The 21,529-nt window shown below is 40.8% G+C and overlaps 1 protein-coding gene across 1 annotated transcript in view; it reads left to right on the forward strand.

Annotated features, from left to right (window-relative positions):
* Positions 1-21,529, forward strand: part of MYRFL (myelin regulatory factor like) — a 106,257-nt gene that overhangs the window by 6,623 nt on the left and 78,105 nt on the right. Inside the window, exon 2 of the mRNA XM_033116129.1 lies at positions 19,470-19,560. Within this exon, the coding sequence (XP_032972020.1) occupies positions 19,470-19,560 (91 nt within the window). The remainder of the gene's footprint in view (positions 1-19,469; positions 19,561-21,529) is intronic.

Raw genomic sequence — 21,529 nt, forward strand, 5'->3', positions numbered from 1 at the left:
CCAACTGAAAGGAGCCAGATGCTGCCCTACTGGCCAGGGATTCAGTGGTGACCAAGAAGAGTCCTTGCCCCACTTCTTGCTGAAGGAAAGAGGATAAATAAATAAGATGATTTTAGATATGAGTAATGAAGAAAATAAAACAGGATAATGATGCAGCGAGAGACTGATGAAGGGAGGGAGAGTGGTTTCTTAAGCTCAGGCAATCAGGAAAGGCTTCTGAGAAGGTGACATGCAAGCTGAGGCCTGACTAATGACTGTGATCACGTCATCCATCAGCCATCGTCCATCAGAAAGCATTTCAGGCAAAGGGAACACCTGTTCTAAGTTCCTGAGCTTGGAGTGGGCAGGGCGGGGGTGGAGTGGGGTGAAGAGGCCGTGAAAGGGGCAGGGGACAGTGTTGAGTGACAATGAGGAGGGTGGTAGAAGATGACGTCAGTGTTTGGATTTTTATTCTCAGTGTGAGCGGAAAGCATTGGAGAGTTTTAAGCAGGAGAACAGGCGAGACGAAGGCAGAGGAATCAAGGATGATGCCCAAGTGTTGGCGTCGGTATTGGTGGCTGTTGGTCCAATGTAATCTGGCTTTTGTGCCAATTTCATCTTCTGAAATTTCTCCTAATTGCTCAATCACATTAAAAATCTTCAGCCCTCATCCTCCTGACGTTCTCTCTGGAATTTGTTCACCATCACCATTGTTTACTCATGGAAACTCTCTTATTTGATTCCATGGAATCTTCCCTCTGGTTCTCCTGCAGCTTGTTTCCTCTCAGGTGCTTTCAATAGATCACCCTCCTCCGTGTCTACCCAAGTCCTGTTTCAGACACTCTTTTATGTGAGCACCAAAAGGTTACCCTCAATGGTTTCATTTATTTCCGTGGATCAACATCCCCCAAACTCTATTGCCAGGTTCCAGACCTACATTTACAGCTGTTTAATGTACCTGTGTGCATACACGCATGTCCCTCATTTCCCCAAATCAGTACATTCAAAGTGGAGCTCATTATCCTTCCCTTCCCTCGTTTCAATCTTCACTGCCTCCTATATTTCCTTCCCTCTCCAACAAACCTCCCAAATTAGAAACTGGGGTGTCACCCTTGATGACTCTTCCCATACATACTCTTATAGCTAATTGTTTACCAACTTCTGCTGCTTCAACCTCAGAAATGTCTTTCAGCTGCAACCTCCCCTTGGTTTGAAAGTCTATCTCTTGCAACAGCCTCCTGACTTCTCTCCTTGTGCTGACTACCTTCCATTTGCTGTTGGCTCATACAAATGCCATTGCTTAAACTTTTCTGTTGAATCTTCATTGCCTGAGCTTAGCATAATGGTCCCCATGTAACATTCCAGTCATCCTTATTTCAGGGGCCACTCCCACACTCACAACTGTTAGAGGCAGTTTGGTGTAAGTGGTTTACAGCATGTTCCAGGGCCAGAGTTCTAATCTTGGCTGCCTCTTGCTAGCTGTGTGATCTTGGGCAGGTTACTTAATCTCTCTGTGCCTCGGTTCTGTATCTATAAAATTGGGATACTGCTAGTCCCTACCTAACTGGGTTACTGTGAAGGTGAAATGATCCAATGTGCGTGAGTGTCAGAACAGTACCTCAATTACTATGTGTTTGTTACTGTCATTAGTATTATTATCATAATCAGTATTGTTGTTATTGTTATCTATACTCTAGCTACAAGGGTTTTTTCAAGTTTCCTTGACTACACCCTGCCCTTTCAAAACACTGGGTCTTTGACTGTACCTTCTGCCCAGAATGCAGTTCCCTACTTCTTCATCTAGCAAATTTCCCTGGGCAAAGGTAGAAGCAAAATTCTCCATGCTTCTCCAACACTTTGTCCATAGCTTTGGATGTGTAGCCTTCACATCAAAGTTCAGTTTGTGTGTTTGCATATCCGTCTCCCACAGAAGACAGTGAATACCTCCATGTGAGGACCTGACTTTCTCTTATCAGCGTGGTGGGCTTAGTGTTGAATGTAGCAGTTACTTTAAAAAAAAAAAAAAAAGAAAAGAAAAAGAAAAAAGTTTGTTAAATATGTGTTAAACGAATGAGATTCTTGACGAAAACTTCTGGTGGAAAAGCAGGGGCCTTGATTGTGTTATACAAAGGTTTATGCTCCTTTTCTTAGACATTTTATTATCAGGATCAACTCGGGGGTAAGGCAACTCATCACTGTTTTTTATGTCGGTTACTCTTGGATCTATGACCCACAGTCATGATCTTCCCGTAGGCATGGTAACTCTGTTTCCCTTAAAAGGAACTCTTTATTAGCAGGAAGGGAATGGAGGTGGTGTGGTGCTCAGTAGGAAGCATGGCAGACATGCTAACCAGTGATGGAGAGAATTCAAAACCCAAGTCCGTAGCTGAGAGGTTCAGGCTGTAACTCAGACCAGGTCTTGAGCTGAGAATCAATGCTTGGAAGTCACTAGAGGATGTTAGGAGTCCAACAGAGGAGTGGAAACTCTAGTCCTGAGCAAAAGTAGACGTTGAGCCACCAGGATACCAGTCAAGGTAATGGACCTGGGGTTGTAGGAATGATCACGGGGATTGTCCTGATTATAGCATCTTTCCCAGCTGAGGCTGCATTTCATAGGCCACCCACATCAGTTCTGGAAATTGGGCACCATCACAAATCACACATCCTGAACCCTGAGCTTCCAACTCCAGCCTGCATGTGTGGTGATGACTGACATAGCAGGTAGAGCACAGGCTCTGTATCCTGATTACTCTGCCTTCAATTCCCACCTCTACTGCAGACATAAGATGCTACGCTGACTCTCTGAGACGGCTCATCTAACACATGAAGTAGGTATACTTCATAGGAGACGAGTGAGAGGAGTAAGATGATGTGTGTGAAGTACTCTGCATAGCACCTGACATACAGTTCTTGCCCAATGAATTTTATAATTTTTTATAAAAATAATTTTTTTATTATTAAATATAAAAAATAATAATATTTTATAATTTTATTATAAAACAGTTTATTCTTTTAAAGGAGCTCCCTGAAGCAGCCTGTCATCAGAAAGAAAACCACAACCATTTAATGAATGCTTGACTCTATGTTAGACATTGTACTAAGACCTTTAGCTGTATTAATTCTTAATTCGCACAACAAAATGAACAGGCAGATAATGTTATCACCATTTTAGAGATGCGGAAACAGAAACTCAGAAGGTTTGTACCTTGCCCAAGGTAACACAGCTATTAAGTTTCAGAGCTTGGAGTTAGAAGCCTGTCTTTCTCTGAAGGCCTGTGCTCCTAGCTGTGCACAGTGTCTTGTAAACGGGTTGCAAAGGGACATCTGTAGAGGGAGCTGTAGAACTTATGGCTCCTGTTAAAATAACCAGGGCGTGTGTGTGTGTGTGTGTGACAATTTGCATGTAATTCCATTCTGTAAATGAAATTATTCTGGAGTGCTAGCAGTTGGTACTTACTATAGTGCCATCTGGCATTTTTTGGCAAAGCCCCGCTCTGGCACCATAAGATGAGGCATTAGTGGTTAAACAACAATAGTTTATGTTCGTGGAGCAGGCAGCCACAGAAACTCAAAAGATAAGGCTCCCAATAAGAATGCAAAGATATAAGAACACCAGCACTGGCCGTAGCACTGCGTGGTGCCACATACAAGTCTATCGAGGGAATTGAGGTAGCAAGGAATTTATTTGCTTGGAAGTGTAGCAGAAAATACTGACTCTCAATCTTGTCCTTTTTAGTAACCAGACTCAGGACAAAAAATCCTACAAGATGATACCCTGATATTTGGTTAGCAATATAAGGGAAATTGTCACGTATAGCCGTGAGAAATAATGTGTTCTCAGAAGAACATCGTGTGACTTGACAGTTGGAAACAGTCACTCCCGTAGGATTCAAGTGATCAACGTCCTCTAAGATCAGGAGCCGAGAAACATGCATCCTAGGAACCTCTGTGGTGTGTGTTTAATGGCATAGGCCTTGGTGAAGGCAGACCGGGGGTTGAATCCTGATTCCTCTGCTTCTTAGTTTTGTGACCTTGGGCCAATTACTTAATATTTTAAAGTTTCAGTTTTCTCCATCTGTAAAATGGGGATAAACAACACCTACTACCTCTTAGGGTTTTGAGGATTAATGATGAAAAGCTGAAATGATGAAGTAAATGATAGTTATTGATCTTTATTATACTATTTGCAAGTGTGAAGGAACCAAATTGCTTACGTTAGTTATTCTGAAACAAGAATAGGTATAAGCTACATATGTATATCTCCATACATTTCTTTTTCAAAGAAGCACTCCTGTCTCCAGGGAGTTATTACAACTTTTACATGTTCACATTAATTCCAGAGCCTTTATAATCATAAAATCCATTTATAGCCTTTAGTTGCCAAGCAACAAAGGACAAAGTACTGAGTATTTCCTTTTATTGCAAAAGGTTCAGCTTTTCCACGTTGGTCCTGAAATCAACATTTTTCAGAAATGACAGAACAGTGAAACTTAATACCATGTTTCCAGGGTTTAGTGGCATTCCTTATTAGGGGATAGAATCAAAGTGGAAAGGCAAACCTTGTTATTATTGTCCTGTTCCTGAATTAGTATTAACCATTTTGTGCTCATTTCACAGTAAACCTGTAAGAAGGGCTGAAGTCGGGAGACTGCAAATTTAGTTTAAGGAGGGAACTTGTTTCATTTTACTGATGATCTGTGACCCTCTCACTGTAAAAGCACTAGTCCTTTGAGCTGTCAGTAGTCTTTTGGGAAAGGCTGGGGTAGTGGGAAATTTATATGAAAAATGTTATCTGCCGACCTTGTTAACCTCTGACCTCAAACATGTCATTCAACCATACACCGGCAGGGTTTGGGGAAGCTGGCTTTGAGGCACATAACTAAATTAAATTCTCCACTTCTTTGAAAAGTATCAAAGCTTTTAATTACTCCTGTTGTTTTTGTCTGGGGATAATCAGTAAGTAAAGTTTGGAAATCAAAACAGAATAAAAAAATATATAGTCATAGGATGTAAAGGACAGCATAGGGAGTACAGTCAATGATACTGTAATAACTATGTATGATGTCAGAGGGGTAGTAGACTTGGCCACATTCTCTTGCTGCCTTTAGAATTATCACTTTGTGAGGGGTCTCAATGTCTAATGATCATGTTGTTTTGTACACCTGAAACCAACAAACAAAAAGAGTAGAGGGGGAAGCACACACTATAAGCAAGGGAAATAAGTAAAATAGAAAACATTAAGTGAAATCATATTGCACCTGTCTTTGTCTGACATACTCCACTCAGCACAGTACCCTCCAGGTCCATCCATGTCGCCACAGATGGCAAGAACCCATTCCCCTCCAGGGCCAAGCAATATTCCACTGTATATATATGTACCACCTCCTCTTTATCCATTCTTCTGTTAACAGACAGCCAAGCTGCCTCCACATCTTGCCTATTGTAAATAATCCTGCAATGAACATATGGATGCACATGTCCCCTCGAAGTAGCATTTGGGGTTTCTTTGGATAAATATCCTGAAGTGGAATTACTGGGTTCTTCACTGTCTCTTCTTATAGCCTTTGTTGTAAAGTCTATTTTGTCTGGTATAAGTATTGCTACCCCAGATTTTTTTTTCCTTTTTCATTTCCATTATCATGAAATATCTTTTTCCATCCCATTACTTTCTGTCTGTGTGTGTCTTTCCATCTGAAGTGAGTCTCTTGTAGACAGCGTATGTAAGGGTTTGTTTTCTTATCCATTCAGCCTTCCTATGTCTTTTGGTTGGATCATTTTATCCACTTACTTGTTGATAGATATGCAGATGTTTTATTATTCATAATTTTGATTTTTTTTTCCATCTTAAAGAAGTCCCTCTAACATTCCTTGTAATGCTGGTTTGGTGGTGATGAACTCCCTTAGCTTTTTCTTTCCTGGGAAGCTCTTTACCTGTCCTTCGATTTTAAATGATAGCCTTGCTGGGTAGAGTACTCTTGGTTTAGTTCCTTGCTTTTCATCGTGTTGAATTTTTTGTGCCAATCCCTTCTGGCCTGCAAAGTTTCCGTTGAGAAATCAGCTGACAGTCCTATGGGAGCTCCTTTATATGTTACTAGTTGCCTTTCTCTTGCTGCCTTTAGAATTCTCACTTTGTCTTTCACCTTTGCCGGTTTCATTATAATGTGTCTAGGTGTGGGCCTGTTTGGGTTCATCCTGTTTGGGACTCTCTGCGCTTCCTGGACTTGTCTGTCTATTTCCTTTGCCAGGTTAGGAAAGTTTTCAGTCATTAATTCTTCAAATAAGTTTTCCCTTATGATGTGAATGTTTGTTGTAAATACTTTGTTTGATGTTGCCCCGGAGGTCTCTTAAACTATCCTCATTGTTTTTGGATTCTCTTTTCTTTTTGCTGTTCCAATTGGCATTTTTGCTACTTTGTCTTCCAAATGGCTGATTCAGTTCTCTGCTTCACCTAGTTTTTTGGTGATTCCTTCTAGTGCATTCTTCATTTAAGTTATTGTATTCTTCATTTCTGACTGGTTCTTTTCTATGGTTTCTATGTCCCTTTTTATGCTTGCTATCTCTTTTTTGAAGTTCTCACTAATTTCCTTGAGCATCCTTATAACCATTGTTTTGAACTCTGTCTCTGGTTAGTTGCCTCAATTTCATTTAGTTCTTTTTCTGGATTTTCCTCTGTTTTTTTCATTTTGGATGTATTTCTTTGTTTCCTCATTTTGGCTGCCTCTCTCTGTTTGTTTCTATGTATTAGGTAGTTCTGCTATGTTTCCCAGTTTTGGCTGGGTGGCCTTATGTAATAGGTGTACTATGGGGCTCAATGGCACAGTCTCCCTAGTCACCTGAGCCGGTCTCTCCAGGAGTGTCTCTTGTGGGGGTGGTGTGTGCCCTCCTGTTATAGTTGAGCCTCGATGCTCTTGCACATCAGTAGGTGGTATTGTCCCTCTGGCTGATTGGCTGTGCGGTTTGGCCACATCCACAGCTTATGGCCTGCTGTGTGAGAGGCTTACCCTATTGAGTGGGATTCATCCCAATGGACTCTGGTGCCTGTTGGGACCACGCTTTGTGTTTGCTGCTTGTGGGGCTAATTGGGTGGTTTTTTGCTGTGGTCTGAAGCCCACCTCCAAGTATGTTGGTTCTGGGGCCTCTTGGGAGGGGCTCCAGTGCACACCCCGGTCAGCCACTGCCTGTGACTGGCTCGGGGCTACTTGGTAGGAACTGCAAAGTGATCCATGGTTGTTCATTGCCTGTGCTAAACCTGGAGGCATGTGGGAGAGGCTAAGCTGTGAACCAAAGATGGCTGCCACCAGTACAAGTCCTGTGGTAACTCCACAAAAAGCCAGGACACCTGGAGGCCTGCTACCACTTGCCAGCACCCTCAAGGTTAGCCACTGATAAAGCCTTGTGGGTTAGGCAAGTTGGGTAAGGCAGGTTCTCAGGGAGTCACTAGAGTGGGAAGAGTTGTGATCACCAGGTTAATGTAGACTCTGGTTTGGTGCCAGTGCTGAGCCTGGAGCTACTCAGCAAAAGTCTCAGAGCACTGAGGCCAGTTGCTGCCACCTGGGGCCTGTTCAGTAGTTTTCCAAGAAAGAGTGCAATGCAGGAGGGGCTGGTTGTTTGGGAGAAAGTGCCTCCTGTGGTGCATGAGTTGGGTTGGGCGAGGTCCCAGCTGAGTCAGCAGGGTGGAGCAGTGGAGCTTAACAGGCCAATCAGATTCAGATTTTGCCTGTGGGGGTGGGCTCAACATAGGAAAGATGGTACCCACCTGCCGGCTGCACAGAAGCAGGACCCCTCACCTGGAAAATGCTAACTGTCCTGCAGTCCTCCACCTGAAACGACACACCTCAGTCTACCCCTTGTATATCTCTAAGCCACCGTCCCTCCACTGGAGCCCAAGGTGAGTGCTTGTAAATGAGTGAGTCTGTGCACAAGCTGTTTAAGAGGACCTCTGGGTTTCCCACAGCCTTCCAGCCCACCCAAATGGTCAGAATCCCTACTGTTTTTCATAGCCTGATGTTGTGGGGGCTCCTCTTCCTGGCTTCAGTACTCTGGGCTGGGGAGCCTGGTATGGAGGGCTGGGGTCCCTTGCTCTTTTGTGGGGAACCTCTGTAGCTGTAATATCCCTCCTGATTCTCAACAACCACAGGGTGGTTTGGGGCCCTTTCCTCGTCTCCACCCATCCTACAAGTCTTGGCATAGCTTCTTCTTAAGTTTTTTATTTTATTTTATTTTTTTATTGGGGAATGTTGGGGAACAGTGTGTTTTTCCAGGGCCTATCAGCTCCAAATCAAGCTGTTGTCCTTCAGTCTAGCTGTGGAGGGTGCAGCTCAGCTCCAAGTCAAGTCGCCATTTTCAATCTTTAGTTGCAGGGGGCGCAGCCCACCATCCCCTGTGGGAATTGAAATGGCAACCTTGTTGTCGAGAGCTCGCACTCTAACCAACTGAGCCATCTGGCCGCCCCTCCGGCAGCTCAGCGGCAGCTCATTGTCTTCAATCTAGTTGTGGAGGGCGCAGCTCACTGGCCCACGTGGAAATAGAACCAGCAACCCTGCTGTTAAGAGCTCACGCTCTAACCCACTGAGCCATCCGGCGCCTATATTTTTAGTCATAGGACTTCTGTTTGGCTAGACTTCAGATGGTTCCCCTGGTTGATTGTTCTATAATTTAGTTGTAATTTTAATGATTTCATGGAAGGATGCAGACACAGTTTGTATCTATTCTACCATCTTGGATCAGGAATCACCACCCTAACCCCCTGCTTTGATGAAACCAATCTGCCGAAGTTCAGCAATTGGTGTATTGTTTCTGAGTCCTGTGTTTAGGGGGTGGAGGTGAGGAACAGGGAAGGAATAAGAAGGGAATGAACATTTATTATGAGCCTAGCACATAGTGTTAAAGGAGGAAAAAATTCAATGATGCTGTTAAAGCATGGTAAGGAGGACTTTATTCAAAAAAGAGACCTTCACAATAGGTATAATGACAACTTTGACAAACGGGGAAAGAGACTGAGTGCAACTTTGTATACAGTATGGGCAAGTGGGAATTTTTAGCCAAGGAGCAGGGTACGGGGGATTCTGGAAAAACTGATCTAACAAGACTTGTTGAACACAGGCGAGGGTGATCAGACATCACCTGGGCAATGATGGAGGATGAGCAACCTAATTTAGATAACAAGGGTGATCATATATGGAGAATGCGGGATGCTGGTTAAACTGATTTATCAGGTTTCTTGCTCAAATTGAAAAATGCACAGAGAAACATGGAAGTAGCCCTTGTTGAAAAGTTCAGGGAAGTCTGAATACAGCTTGGTCAAGGAGAGAACATGTTAGTAGTGGGTTATATATGTTACTACATTTAGTCTGTAAGCAACGCTCTAAGTTGGTAAAACCCAGATAAGGAAACAGGCTCAGAGAGGTTCAGGGGAACTGAAATTTAACCCAGGTCTGCCTATTTTGCAGTTTGCCAAATTCTCATGCTTTTCCTGATTCTAGGTCACATGGGGCTCCCTCCTTCTGGAACACTCTGTCCTCCCTTATTCACCTGGATAACTGCTGTTCACCCTTGAGCTCTCGGCCCTGGCATCATTCCCTCCTGGCTCCCGTGTTTTCCATAGTATTTTGCACTTCACCTTTCAAAGTATGTATTGCCTTTTTCTGTGTCTGTCTCTTATGGACACATGGAAGGAAGGAACTATGTGTCATTCATTGCTGCAGCCTCAGCAGCTAGGAACTGGCACATAGAAGGTACTCAGAAAAAATTGATGAATTAGTAAATATAAAACACCAAACCTGGTCTTTCCCCAGGATTCCAAGCCTTCTGGATTTCCCTCCTTTATTTCTTGAATTTAAGAGGACGTGAAACCCAGACCTCATCCATTGCTCTGCTGGGCTGTCCCTTTCCTATCTGCCTGTCTTGACAGAACAGGAAGTGACTGCTGAGGCAGGCCGGGCACCCCTGAAAGCCACAGTGTGGGCAGCTTCCTTGTCACATTTTCCTGAATTTGTGCCATGGGGGTCTTGATTTAGTATTCAACGCTGTGTGTTTCAGATGAGCCCAACCACCTGTCCAGCCTGTGGTGGATATCCCCTGTTTAGATCTCCTTCCTTTGGGATGGTCTTCCTCTTCCTCCTCCTTTTTGGCCTTTGGCAAAATTAGACTTTCTAATAGACCAAACCAGAACAATAATTCTTCAGAATCTTGGACAGAAAATCAATAAGATTTCTCAATGTGTTCCTATACCACTTAAAAAAATCTTTTGTCAGCTTCTGTTTCCCAAATTTATCTTTTATGGTTAACATGCACTTGTGTTTTATTTCTCTTCTGGTGTTTTATTTTTTCCTGTATTTATTAACATTAGTACATGTTATTGAGGAGAAAATGGATTTAGTGTGTTCAGAGAGGGGAGGAGAGTCCCTGAGTTCAGGAAGGTAGCTCTAATGTAATTGATTTAAACCAGTTATAATTTCAGTTTCCTCCTCTCTCCTGTCCTTATAATTCAGCAGCTGTAACTCTTCTTTGTAACCCCTTTCTAACATCCTTTTTGTAAAGAGTAAATTCCTATATTTTCTGAAGTACTTAACAACATTAATAATAATTTTATGTGTTCTTTACATTTTTAGTAGGAATGTTGTTGTTTTTATTATTTTTTTTGAGTGGTTTGCCTCAACCCTACTTTCCTTCATTACTTTGCATGATTTTGTGGAAAGCAAGGTTGCTCAGGAGCACACACATTATGTTATAGTAGAAAATCCCTGAGCCCCTGCAATAACAACTGTGTTACTGCAACTTGAGCAAGTTATTTAAGTTCACTAAGACTGTGCTCTTCTGAAAAATGGGGATAATAATACTTCATATTTGATAGAATGAAATTGTGAGGATGAAATGAAAAAGTAGCTGTAAAATTCTTAGCGCAGTATCAGTGGATATAAAGTGCTCAACAAAGTTACCAAGTATTATTATTATTATTCTCCATTGACCATCTCTCATGTGGCTTGACTTGTGATTCTGTCACACTCTGTTGGCTCTCCTCTGGACACCCCACTATTTGTCAACATTCCTCTTAAGGTATGGGACCCATGTCATCAAGATTGGACGTGTGTATTGAGGAATGGGACTTCAGCATCCTAGTTCACTATTCAATGATTTTATTGTTTTATTATCATAGTTTCTTTTCCCATTACTTCCTCATGATGATGCAACTAAAAGACCTCTGTCTTTATCACCAATTCACTCATAAGCCAAGTTTCCCCATCCCGTATTTACATAATGTAAAAAGTCAATGTAAAACTGAAGGCTTAACCTATAAAATTTTATCTTGTCAGTCAGTCATAAATCCAGTGGGTCCAGATGAGACCTGACTCTTTCATACTATATTGCACCTTGCCAACCTCCTTCAAGCTAACTACATACTTGGCCAGTTTGCTTTCTCTGTAATTATCCAAATCACAAAAAGCATTATTGAGAAGGATAAGAGCAGAGTCATTTTATACTGAATCTTAGGATTTTTTTCCAGGTTAACATTTTGGGGTACAGTTGTTCTCCCAGGTATAAATTCGTTTAATTCTAATGTAATTTTCTCCACTTTTCTCCATCTTAGCTACAAATATAGCCATTCTTGACTGCCCACCCCTCCCCTCCAAATAGAATTGGAAGCCCCCTTGACTTATTACACCATGTTGGTAACTGTCTGCTTCCTTTCGGTGCCCCTCCAGATTGTCGCCCACTGTTGTGTCCCCAGTTCCTAGCACACACACTTCATTAAAATATTTGTTGAATGTTGAATGAATGAATGAACAATTTTGTTAAGTGTCTAGCTGAAGTCAAGATACACATTTCCATGGAGGGTGTCCTAATCTGCCAGTCAGGCAACTGAACAGGAAGTGAAATCTACCTGCATCGCCAGTTCTTGATGGGCAGCTGCAGGCTCCCTGATGTCTTCTGCTGTTCGTGGAGTCCAGCAGCCAGGTTTTTAGCAATCCTTTGTAGAATTTTGCATCTGTGACAGTTATAGAAAACCCATGTGGGTGTTGCCTTTCTGTTACACAATGTGCTTGAACTATTTATTTGCTGAAGTTGGATAAAGGTTAATTTTCATTTTATCTTTTGATTATCGGGCACATGAATTTCAGGTGATTCATAGCGCATTAAAGTCCAGAGACAGTCTTAATTTGGTCACTATTTCCAACAAATGGTCATGTTAACTCGGTTTGAAAGAACTGATTAGATTCTTCCTGGATGAATGCAGGACAACCTGTGCAGGGAGGACTGGGAGACTCGCAGGACTCCAAGGCATTAGGTGGAGTGTTTCCGGGGGCAGCGCTCAGTGCTCACTTCTGTCTGCAAGGATGCAAACACAGGGTTGACACGATATGACCCTGAGCAGATGAATTCCTCCAGCTCCTTCTCAGGCTCCTCTCCCAACTCTCATATGTCTTCTCACAAGGCACCAGCACAACCTCCCACCCAGCCACCATAACAGGGAAGAGAATAGCCTAGATTCCTTCTAATCAGTCACAAAGTCCGATGGGGATCTTCTTTCTCATACTACTCACAGCCAGTGGTGTGCTGGTAAATGTTAAACAATCAACTCTTTAGGGGAAAAAATTCCCCAATTTGTAGTGTTTGCCAATTTCCATGGTGTAAATCCTCCCGCTATGACTAATTTCAAGCTATTAACATGACACCAAATATGGAGGTGGAAAAAGATGTGCAGAACTTTGTACAAGCTAGCTCCTGCTCGCCACAGCACATTCTTCCACTTTGCTGACCCTACCTCCATTGTACCAGGTCACGGTTTCATGGCTTTCAGGGCCCCAGGATCTGCTCCTGCTGACGGTTCCAGCCTCATGGACCCCATTCCTGGAAGCTTTTTCTGGCACCCTGTTGCTCCTGCTGAGTCATTTAAGTGTCCCATAATGCTCTGTGTACAACTCCGTTTTCACATCAAGTTACTATGGTGTGTTTTTATGCCAGTTTTTCTCACTAGTCTGTGAACTCCTTGAGCACAGGAACTGAGGATAATGACAAAGGGTGTGTTTACTGAGCTGGGAACTATGCTGAGCACCTAATAAGCACGATTTTATTTAATCCTCCCAGCAACTCTGTGAGGTAGATGCTCTTGTTTTCCTCATTTTATAGAGAAGAAAACTGAGACACGGAGAGGCCAGGTAATTTGCCCAAGGTGGCACAGTTGGGAAGTGCCTCAGCCAGCTTTGACTCCAGGCCTGATTGTAGAGCCAGGACCCTTCCTTACTAAGGCTCCTTTGTCTTTGTGTCTCTAGCATTGTGCCTGGTCAATAGCAGCTTTGATTGTGTGTTGAGTGATTTAATGAGGGATGGCAAATGTTGGCAGTGTTCTTACCTTGTCTCTTCCTTCTAGTCTCATCCAGCTTCGTTCCCAACAGCAGGCAGAGAGACCTTTCAAAACTATAGACCTGATAATGCCAACCCTCTGATGAAAATTTTCAATGTTTCCATAACTTTTAAGACAAATTCCTTACCTTGATACCTATAAAACTTCATGATCTGTTGTCTGACGGTTTCTCTAGATATACCTGCCACCATTCAAAATCACATTTATTCATGCAAATCTTATTACTCACCCAACAAATTCAATATTTATTGAATAACTGCCATGTTCCTTGTTCTATATGCTTTAGGATCTGTACAAAAAGAGGCAGTTTCTACCTGAGAGAGGCTTAGAGTTCAGTAGAGAGAGACAGACACACACCAGGTGATTGCTACAGTGGTGGAACTAAAAGTATATGCGGCTTGCAGTGGATCCATGAAAAGCACTGCGTTCATTCTTCCATGTTCTTTACCTGCCTCCGGCTCTGGCACCTTTCCACAGGAGTCCTGCTGCGGACTATTGGAATTCATTTGCACATGCTTTTTTTCTGCTCCTAGAATTTTATTATTTTTTTATCACCCTCGGCTTATCCTTAAAAATTCCTTTCAAGTGTGACCTTCAGGAAATCCTTGCACCCCCCCACTCCACCCCCCGTCAGCCTAACTGAAAGGCTCCCGTGGTACCCATGCCTACAATCATTCTAACATGAACACCCTGTGCTGGTACAGCTGATTTTCTTGTCCCTCTCACGGGGTTGTAAACTAATCCCTGATTTTATTCCCAGGCACATTGTGGATGCTAAGTAAATGTTCAATAAATGAAGGAAACAATTAGTCAATGAGTGATTGGAAATGTCTCTGGGGAAATGTCATGTTTACTCATCTACCTCTGAACTCACTGTGACTCTAAACACCCACATTAGATTTTAAATCCAGTTTTATTTTCAGTGGATTTTCAAGACAAAGGTATCCTTAGAAATTAGAAAAGGAGACTATGGTTTCTTCTCGTCTCCTCCATTTTCTTGTCTTTTTCCACCGCTCCTCTTTCCTTTTCGGAACATCCATGAACATTTATGCTCCAATTTCTCAGAAACACTGGCATATTAGAGGGAAACTATGTTTTAATCCAAAGGGACACCAGGAGGGGAATCCTCACTGCTGCTTTTTAGAATCTTTTTAAAAACCTAGAGTTGTCATAACAGAAAAATATTGTTATTTTGCCTGTTGTCTGAATACTCTGAGTAGTGTTGTTGTGGGACAAAAAGTGTAGATGAAGAAGGAGCAGGGGACATTGGGTTGAGGAAAGTGATGTGGGAAAGGAGCCTATCAGGTAGAAACAAGAAAGGTCTTTATGTAGGACGAGAGAGAGAGAGAGACAGAGAGAGACAGAGAGAGACAGAGAGAGACAGAGAGAGAGACAGAGAGAGAGACAGAGAGACAGAGAAGGGAGGGAGTAATGAAAAGCTGTGCACACCCTACTTATACCTTTGGAGACGCACTGTTTCCCCAAAGGCTTATTATGTGTTAGTAGGTCCTGTGGATGCAGCTTGGGTTTGTCTGTGGCCCTCCCTGGAAGATTGATTCTCATAACCATGTGCTTTCTCCTAGTCTGCCCAAGGCCAAGGACAGCAGGGCAGCTTACCATCCTGCAGCTGTCACTATGCTGCTGTCACTGTGCATGGAAGGAGGCAGAAAACTAGGGTGAATAAGGGCTTTTTTGTTTTTTTATTGGGTAGTATTGGAGAACAGTGTGTTTCTCCAGGGCCTATCAGCTCCAAGTCATTGTCATTCAATCTAGTTGTGGAGGGCGCAGCTCAGCTCCAAGTCCAGTTGCCATTTTCAATCTTTGTTGCAGGGGGCACAGCCCATCATCCCTTGCAGTAACTGAACCGGCAACCTTGCTGTTGAGAGCTCGCGCTCTAACCTACTGAGCCATCCGGCCGCCCCACCAACAGCTCATTGTCTTCAATCTAGTTGTGGAGGGTTCAGCTCACTGGCCCATGTGGGAATTGAACTGGTGACCCTGTTGTTAAGAGCCCGCACTCTAACCAACTGAGCCATTCGGCCGCCCCGAATAAGAGCTTTGCTTTCTGAGAGCAATAAAGGGACAGTTCTCTGGCACTCCCAGGAGGTCTGGGTTTTGTGAGCAGGACTGTGACAGCCCTTCCCAGGCACAAAGATAAATGCAGAAAAGGGCACAATTGAGGTTCGATTGTGGGATGCCCAACGATGCCCTCTTCGCAGGTTTGGGTGTTATAAACCAGTTTTTAAGACATTTAGAGCAAAGTGCTTATTTTTAAAAGCATGAGATTTATTTTAAGAGCCGTTAGAGAGTGTCCCTGTATGTGTAAAGCCTCCTGGAAACAATTTTATCTGACACTATGAATTTATCTTGTTGAGTAATTTCCTTTGGGTCTGGAAGGCACAGATGTGATGTTGGAGTCCTAGAGAAAGCCAGCTACAGCAGGGGTCATCTCTCCTTGTTCATTAAGGGCTTTGGACAAATCACACAGGGCAGGTCCTGGGAGCTGAGGACCATCTCCTATTTCTACCGGGGGACAGGAATGGGGGAGGGTGGGGGATGGAAAGCAAGTGGCACATCAGTCAGGTCTTAGCATCTATGGGCCACCTCCTGTTTCTTCTTGGGGAATTGTGTGTGTGTGTGTGTGTGTGTCAGGGGTCCTGTATAAAGCAGATGGGACACCAGCAGGGGCTTCAGCAGGAAACTAAACAGATCTTTCCCTCCATCTGCTTCTCTTAGCAATCAGCTTGACCAAAGCCCAGTGAAGTAGTAGAAGCAAGTTGCTTCACTGCAGTTGGTTGGCATTGTTGGGGGAGGTGTGGGAGGGGGTAGTGAGAGCAGGCTCCGGAATCAGGCAGGCCTGGTTGGCTTCCCTGTGTGTCACTTACTAGTTATGACCCTGGCAAGCTAGTGAACCTGTGTAATCACTTAGCCTTCTCTGTAAACGGTCGATAATAATGTCCACCTCCTGGGGCTGTTACGAGGATTAATGAGATAATGCAGGTGAAGTGCTAATCCTCTTGCTTCGCTCAGAGTAAGAACCCCTAACTGCCTCTGCATGTCCCTCCACAACTGTGATCCTGTGTGAATTGATTTCCCTTCTTCTGTTCTTGTCCCCTTGTAGTCCTTCCCCACAAAGCAACCAGAGTGACCTTTCAAAAATGTAAAGCACATCATGTCACTTTCCAAAAACTTTCCATTGCTTTGACTGCCTCTCCTACCCACTTCCCTGTGCTCCTGTGCTCTGGCCGCTCTGGAATTATTTGCTTCTCAGACATGCTAACCATGGCAGAGCCCCCGGGCTCTTGTCCTTGCCATTCCCTCTGCATGGCATGTTCTGCCCTCCATATTTGCCTGCCTGGCTGCTTCCTGAACAAGGCCTCCAGTCGAAAGGAGCTCTTCTCCCTCAGTCTATCATACCACTAGTTTTATTTTCATCACTGTCCAAAAATATCTTATTAATTTATTATTTCTCATAAGTTATGTATGTCCTCCCTCACCCCCACCCCCACTATTGACACCTTTCCTTTCCTTAGAATCCAAGCTCTGTGAGGGGAGTCCTTTTCGGTTTTTGTTGTTGTTGTTGTTTTTTCACTGCTCTGTCCTTAGGATCTTGTACAGTGCTTGGCACATGGTAGTTACTTAACAAATCTTGGTTGAATCAATGGAAAAAATGAATGAGTCTTGTTCTGCTCAGCTCCATCTTGTACTTCCTTCAAAGTCTAGCTCAAGATTAAACTCCATTATCAGGTCATTTCTGACCATCTCGACTTTTAGGACTCTCTTCTATCTATTTGCTTCTTAATTCATGCCACTGAATGGAGTTGGTGATCTCTCTTTTCTTGCATTTCCTTTCTCTTTTCCCTCCCTCCCTTCTACCTGTCTCTGGTACCCATCAATTTTTCCCATTTGGGAGGTGCTCAAGATTTTTAAAGTTTTATTTTCATGCCTTTGGATGAGATACCAAGCCAAAAGCTAAACATAAAATGTCCCTCCTGTAACTGGTGCAGTGATCTGAATTCCAAGGTACCTTGCCCTAGGAAGAACACAAGGCACCGGATTACATGAGGGCTATTGGTGTAGGGGACAGAAAATTGAAGTATCACATATTTAAACTGTACCTGGAAAAAAAACCCACAAAGTTAATAACTGGTGAATATAAGTGAAGGGTATAAGTGAGTTCTTTTGTATTCTTATAGTTTCTCTTAAGGTTAAACATTACTTTAAAATAAAATGTTAAAAAAAATTTTCCCCCTCAAAAAATGAAATGTATTAGTCTCTTTCTTTATAATTTTGGTTTTCATGCCATGCTTGGAAGAGCTTTTTTTATCTCAAGTTCATAAGAATATTCACTCATGCTTTCTTTCTATGGTTTCATTTATTATTTATGTTGAAATATTTGATCTATCTGGAATTTTGGTGTGGAAGCAGAGAAATGATCCGGGTTTTTTTCTTCCAAATGTCTGGCCAATTTTCCACATAAATTTCATTGAATAACCAATCTTTTTTCACTGGTGTTAAAGGATATGTTTATCATGTACTAAAAATTTTTACATCTTCCATATATATGTAATATTTGATATGCCCTGGACTTGTTTGTATTCCTTTAATGTGTCCATTTGTATGTTTCTTGGCACTTATTTATTCCCCTTCTATATATATATATATATATATATATATATATATATATATATATATATATTTTTTTTTTTTTTTTTTTTTTTGGCGATTTGGGGGTATTTATTTTTCCAGAAGAATTTCAGAACACTTTAACTTGGAGATTATTTGATTTCAGGTAACATACAAACCAATTCAAAAAGGTTTATTGGGTATATAAAGACTTTGTCATTATAATTAAAGCAAAAGTGAAACAACCAGGCTCAGTAAGGGTTAAAAATCAAGAAAGACCTGGGTAAGTGTGGCAGAAATATTAAGACTATTACTCTAGTCCACAGCTTTAGCTATTACATGACTTAATCTCAACCACAAGCTTTAAAGTCTATTAGTTCAAATTCTTGGGAGAAATACTTGGATTGATAGATAACTGGCCAACCAATGAATTGGTTCTCCCTGACTCAGGTGCCTGTAGAGGTTATGTGTTACAAACACAAGGGGAAAGTTCTCAGAAAATGAATATATGGGTTTGGCAGATATCCTAAATAATATAAGTTTTTGCAATGTTGAGTCTTTTAGTCTAAAAACAATGTAATTCTTTTCATTTATTCAAATCTCTTACAAACCTTTGTACAGTTTTTTAAGCTTTTAAAAAAAATTGTGCCTGAATATGTGTTTAGATATTTTATGCTTTTGTTATTTTGAGGGGAATTTTATTTTTTTCTTTATATTTATTGAATGATTGGTTGGTTATTTTTTAATATATAAGAAAGTAGTTTCTATATATTATTTTTAACCAACTACTGTATTGAATTTCCTGATTATTTCTAATTGTCAGTTGTTTCTCTCGAGTTTGCTAGGTAGAGTCATGTTATCTGCAAATAAAGATTGTTTTGTCTTCTTTATAATATATTCCTATACTTTATATTCTTTTATAAAAATCTAACATCTTAATTATGATCAGAATGAAAACAATAAGTTTGTTTTCAAGTTTTTAAACCAAGAAAAAGGACAGAAATATTGTGTTATATTGTGGGAAGTCTAACAAAATATGAAGCAATATATTGAACATGTTATTCAACTAAACTGGAAAAAAAAATCTGTCTGTCCATCCATCCACTCATCCAATAAATGTTTATTGCTGCCTTCTTTATACATAGATTCTTGTGGTTACAATAAGAAAGACTCAGTCCCTGCCCTTAAACATTTTAGATAGAGAAACAAACACAAAAACAAACAATTGTAATAGTATATAAGGCAAAGCACATGGTGATAAAGGAAGTACATGAAAAAGTCACCTAACCCAGCCTTGGACATTCAGGGTAGGCTGTTGGAGGAGGGTGACATCTGAAGAGATTTCTGAAGGAAATATTGAAATGGAAGAAAGACGACTCTCAATAAATGCATTATGCCATTTAGTTGCTTTGAAATTCTTGGATGCAAGCATGTCAATGTTTTAGTCATTAGCCATTTTGAAATCTTCATGAATCTCAAGATTTACAATTTGTCTTTGCAGCTCAGGGGACCAATGACAATCTGGGGGACCCAACCCTGGATACAAGTCTACTGGAAGAGTTCTTGGGCAGTGATTTCGATTTGGGGGCCTTGTAAGTAATGAGAGCATTGCTCTCCATTTGATGTTTTAAAAATTATAAGATAATTAAATGGTCTGGGATGTATTCTCTCCTCTTTTATTTTCTAAAAGGGCTTGGATAGAGTTGGTATTATTTCTTCTGTAAATCTTTGGTAGATTTCACCAGTGAAGCCAGTTAAACCTGGAGTTTTCTTTATAGGAAGGTCCTCATCTTCTGATTCACTATCTTTAATAGATATGGGGCAATTCAGGTTATCTATGGGTAGTTATCAGCTTAGTCAGTTTATATCTTGCAATGCATTTGTTCATTTCATCTAAGTTGTCGAATTCACTGGCCTAAAGTTGTTCATTATCTTTCCTTGTTATATTTTTAATGTCCGTACAATCTATAGTGATGCTCCTTTTGTTGTTCTTGATATCAGTAATTTGTGTCTTTTTTTTTTTCCTTTTTCTTTTTGATCAATCTGGCAAGAAGTTTATTAGTTTTTTTAACCTTTCAATGAACCAGCTTTTGGCTAAATTTATATTCTTAATTGTTTTTCTGTTTTCTGTTTCACTGATTTCTTCTCTTATTTTCTCATATTAACATAGCCACTGTAGCTTTCTTTTTTTAAGTTTAATTTACATACAGTAAAATTCAGTTTTTTTGTGTTTGTACAGTTTTGTGAGTGTTGACAAATTCATATAGTCATTTAATTACTACTCTGATCAGCACACACAACAGTCTTCTCACCTGAAACATTTCCCTTTGTGGTCAAACCCCTCACCCACTCCAAGCCCCTTGTGACCATAGATTTATTCTGTCCCTATAGTTTTGCTTTTTCCTGAATGTTACGTAAACGAAACCATATTATATATAACATTTTGAGTGTGGCTTCTTTCATTAAGCATAATGTTTTTGATCAATAGTTCATTTCTTTTTACTGGGAGAGAGACTCCATTGAATGTCTATAACAGATTATTTATCCAGTCACCCATTCAAGGACATTTGGATTATTTCCACTTTTTTGGCAATTATGAATAGCTTCTATAAATATTCATGCACAGGTTTTTGTGTGATCAAGAGTTTTAATTTCTCTAGGGTGATATTTAGGATAAAGACTGCTGAGTCATATTGTAAGTGTAAGTTTAACTTGATAAAAATTGCCAAATTTTCTAGTGTGGCCATACCATTTAGCATTACAACTAGCAATATATGAAACATCCAGTTGCTTCTCTTCATCACCAGTTCTTGGTATTATCAGTTTTTGTTTTTAAGTTTTATTATAGCCATTCTAATAGGTTTATAATGTTATCTCATTGTGTTTTAATTTGCATTTTCCTATTGACTATTGGTATTGAGGATCATTTCATGTGTTTGTTTGCTATTCATGCACTTTGTTTGGTGAAGTATCTGTTCAAATTTTTTGCCCATTTAAAAAAATTGGGGCTGTTTTCTTATCTTTGAGTTTAAAGAACCCTTTAAATATTCTGGATAGAAAAACTTTGTTGGGTATGTGACTCGTGAATATTTCCTTCCAGTCAATAGCTTATGTTTTCATCCTGTTAATAGTTTCTTTCCCAGACCAAAGTTTTAAATTTCGGTGATATCCAAGTTTTAAAATTTTGGTAATATCCAATTTATTCTATTTTTCAAATATGGTTTATACTTTATATCTAAGAAATACAAATATTGCTTAATCTAAATTCTCAAAGATTTTCTACTGTTTTCTTCTAAAAGTTTTAGAGTTTTATATTTAGGTCTATGATCCATTTTGAGCTAATTTTTGTGTGAGGTTTGAGATAGAGATTAAGGTTAATTTCTTTGTATATGAATGTCCAATTATTCCAGAATCATTTGTTGAATAACTTTTCTCCATTGAATTACCTTTACACTGTTATTTTGACTTCTCATGTAAATATTAGAATCAGATTGTTGCTATCTGTGCAATCCTGCTTAGATTTTGATTAGGATAGTATAAAGTCTAGTGATCCATTGGAGG

The sequence above is a fragment of the Rhinolophus ferrumequinum genome, chromosome 10, assembly GCF_004115265.2.
Source record: "Rhinolophus ferrumequinum isolate MPI-CBG mRhiFer1 chromosome 10, mRhiFer1_v1.p, whole genome shotgun sequence".
NCBI lineage: Eukaryota > Metazoa > Chordata > Mammalia > Chiroptera > Rhinolophidae > Rhinolophus > Rhinolophus ferrumequinum.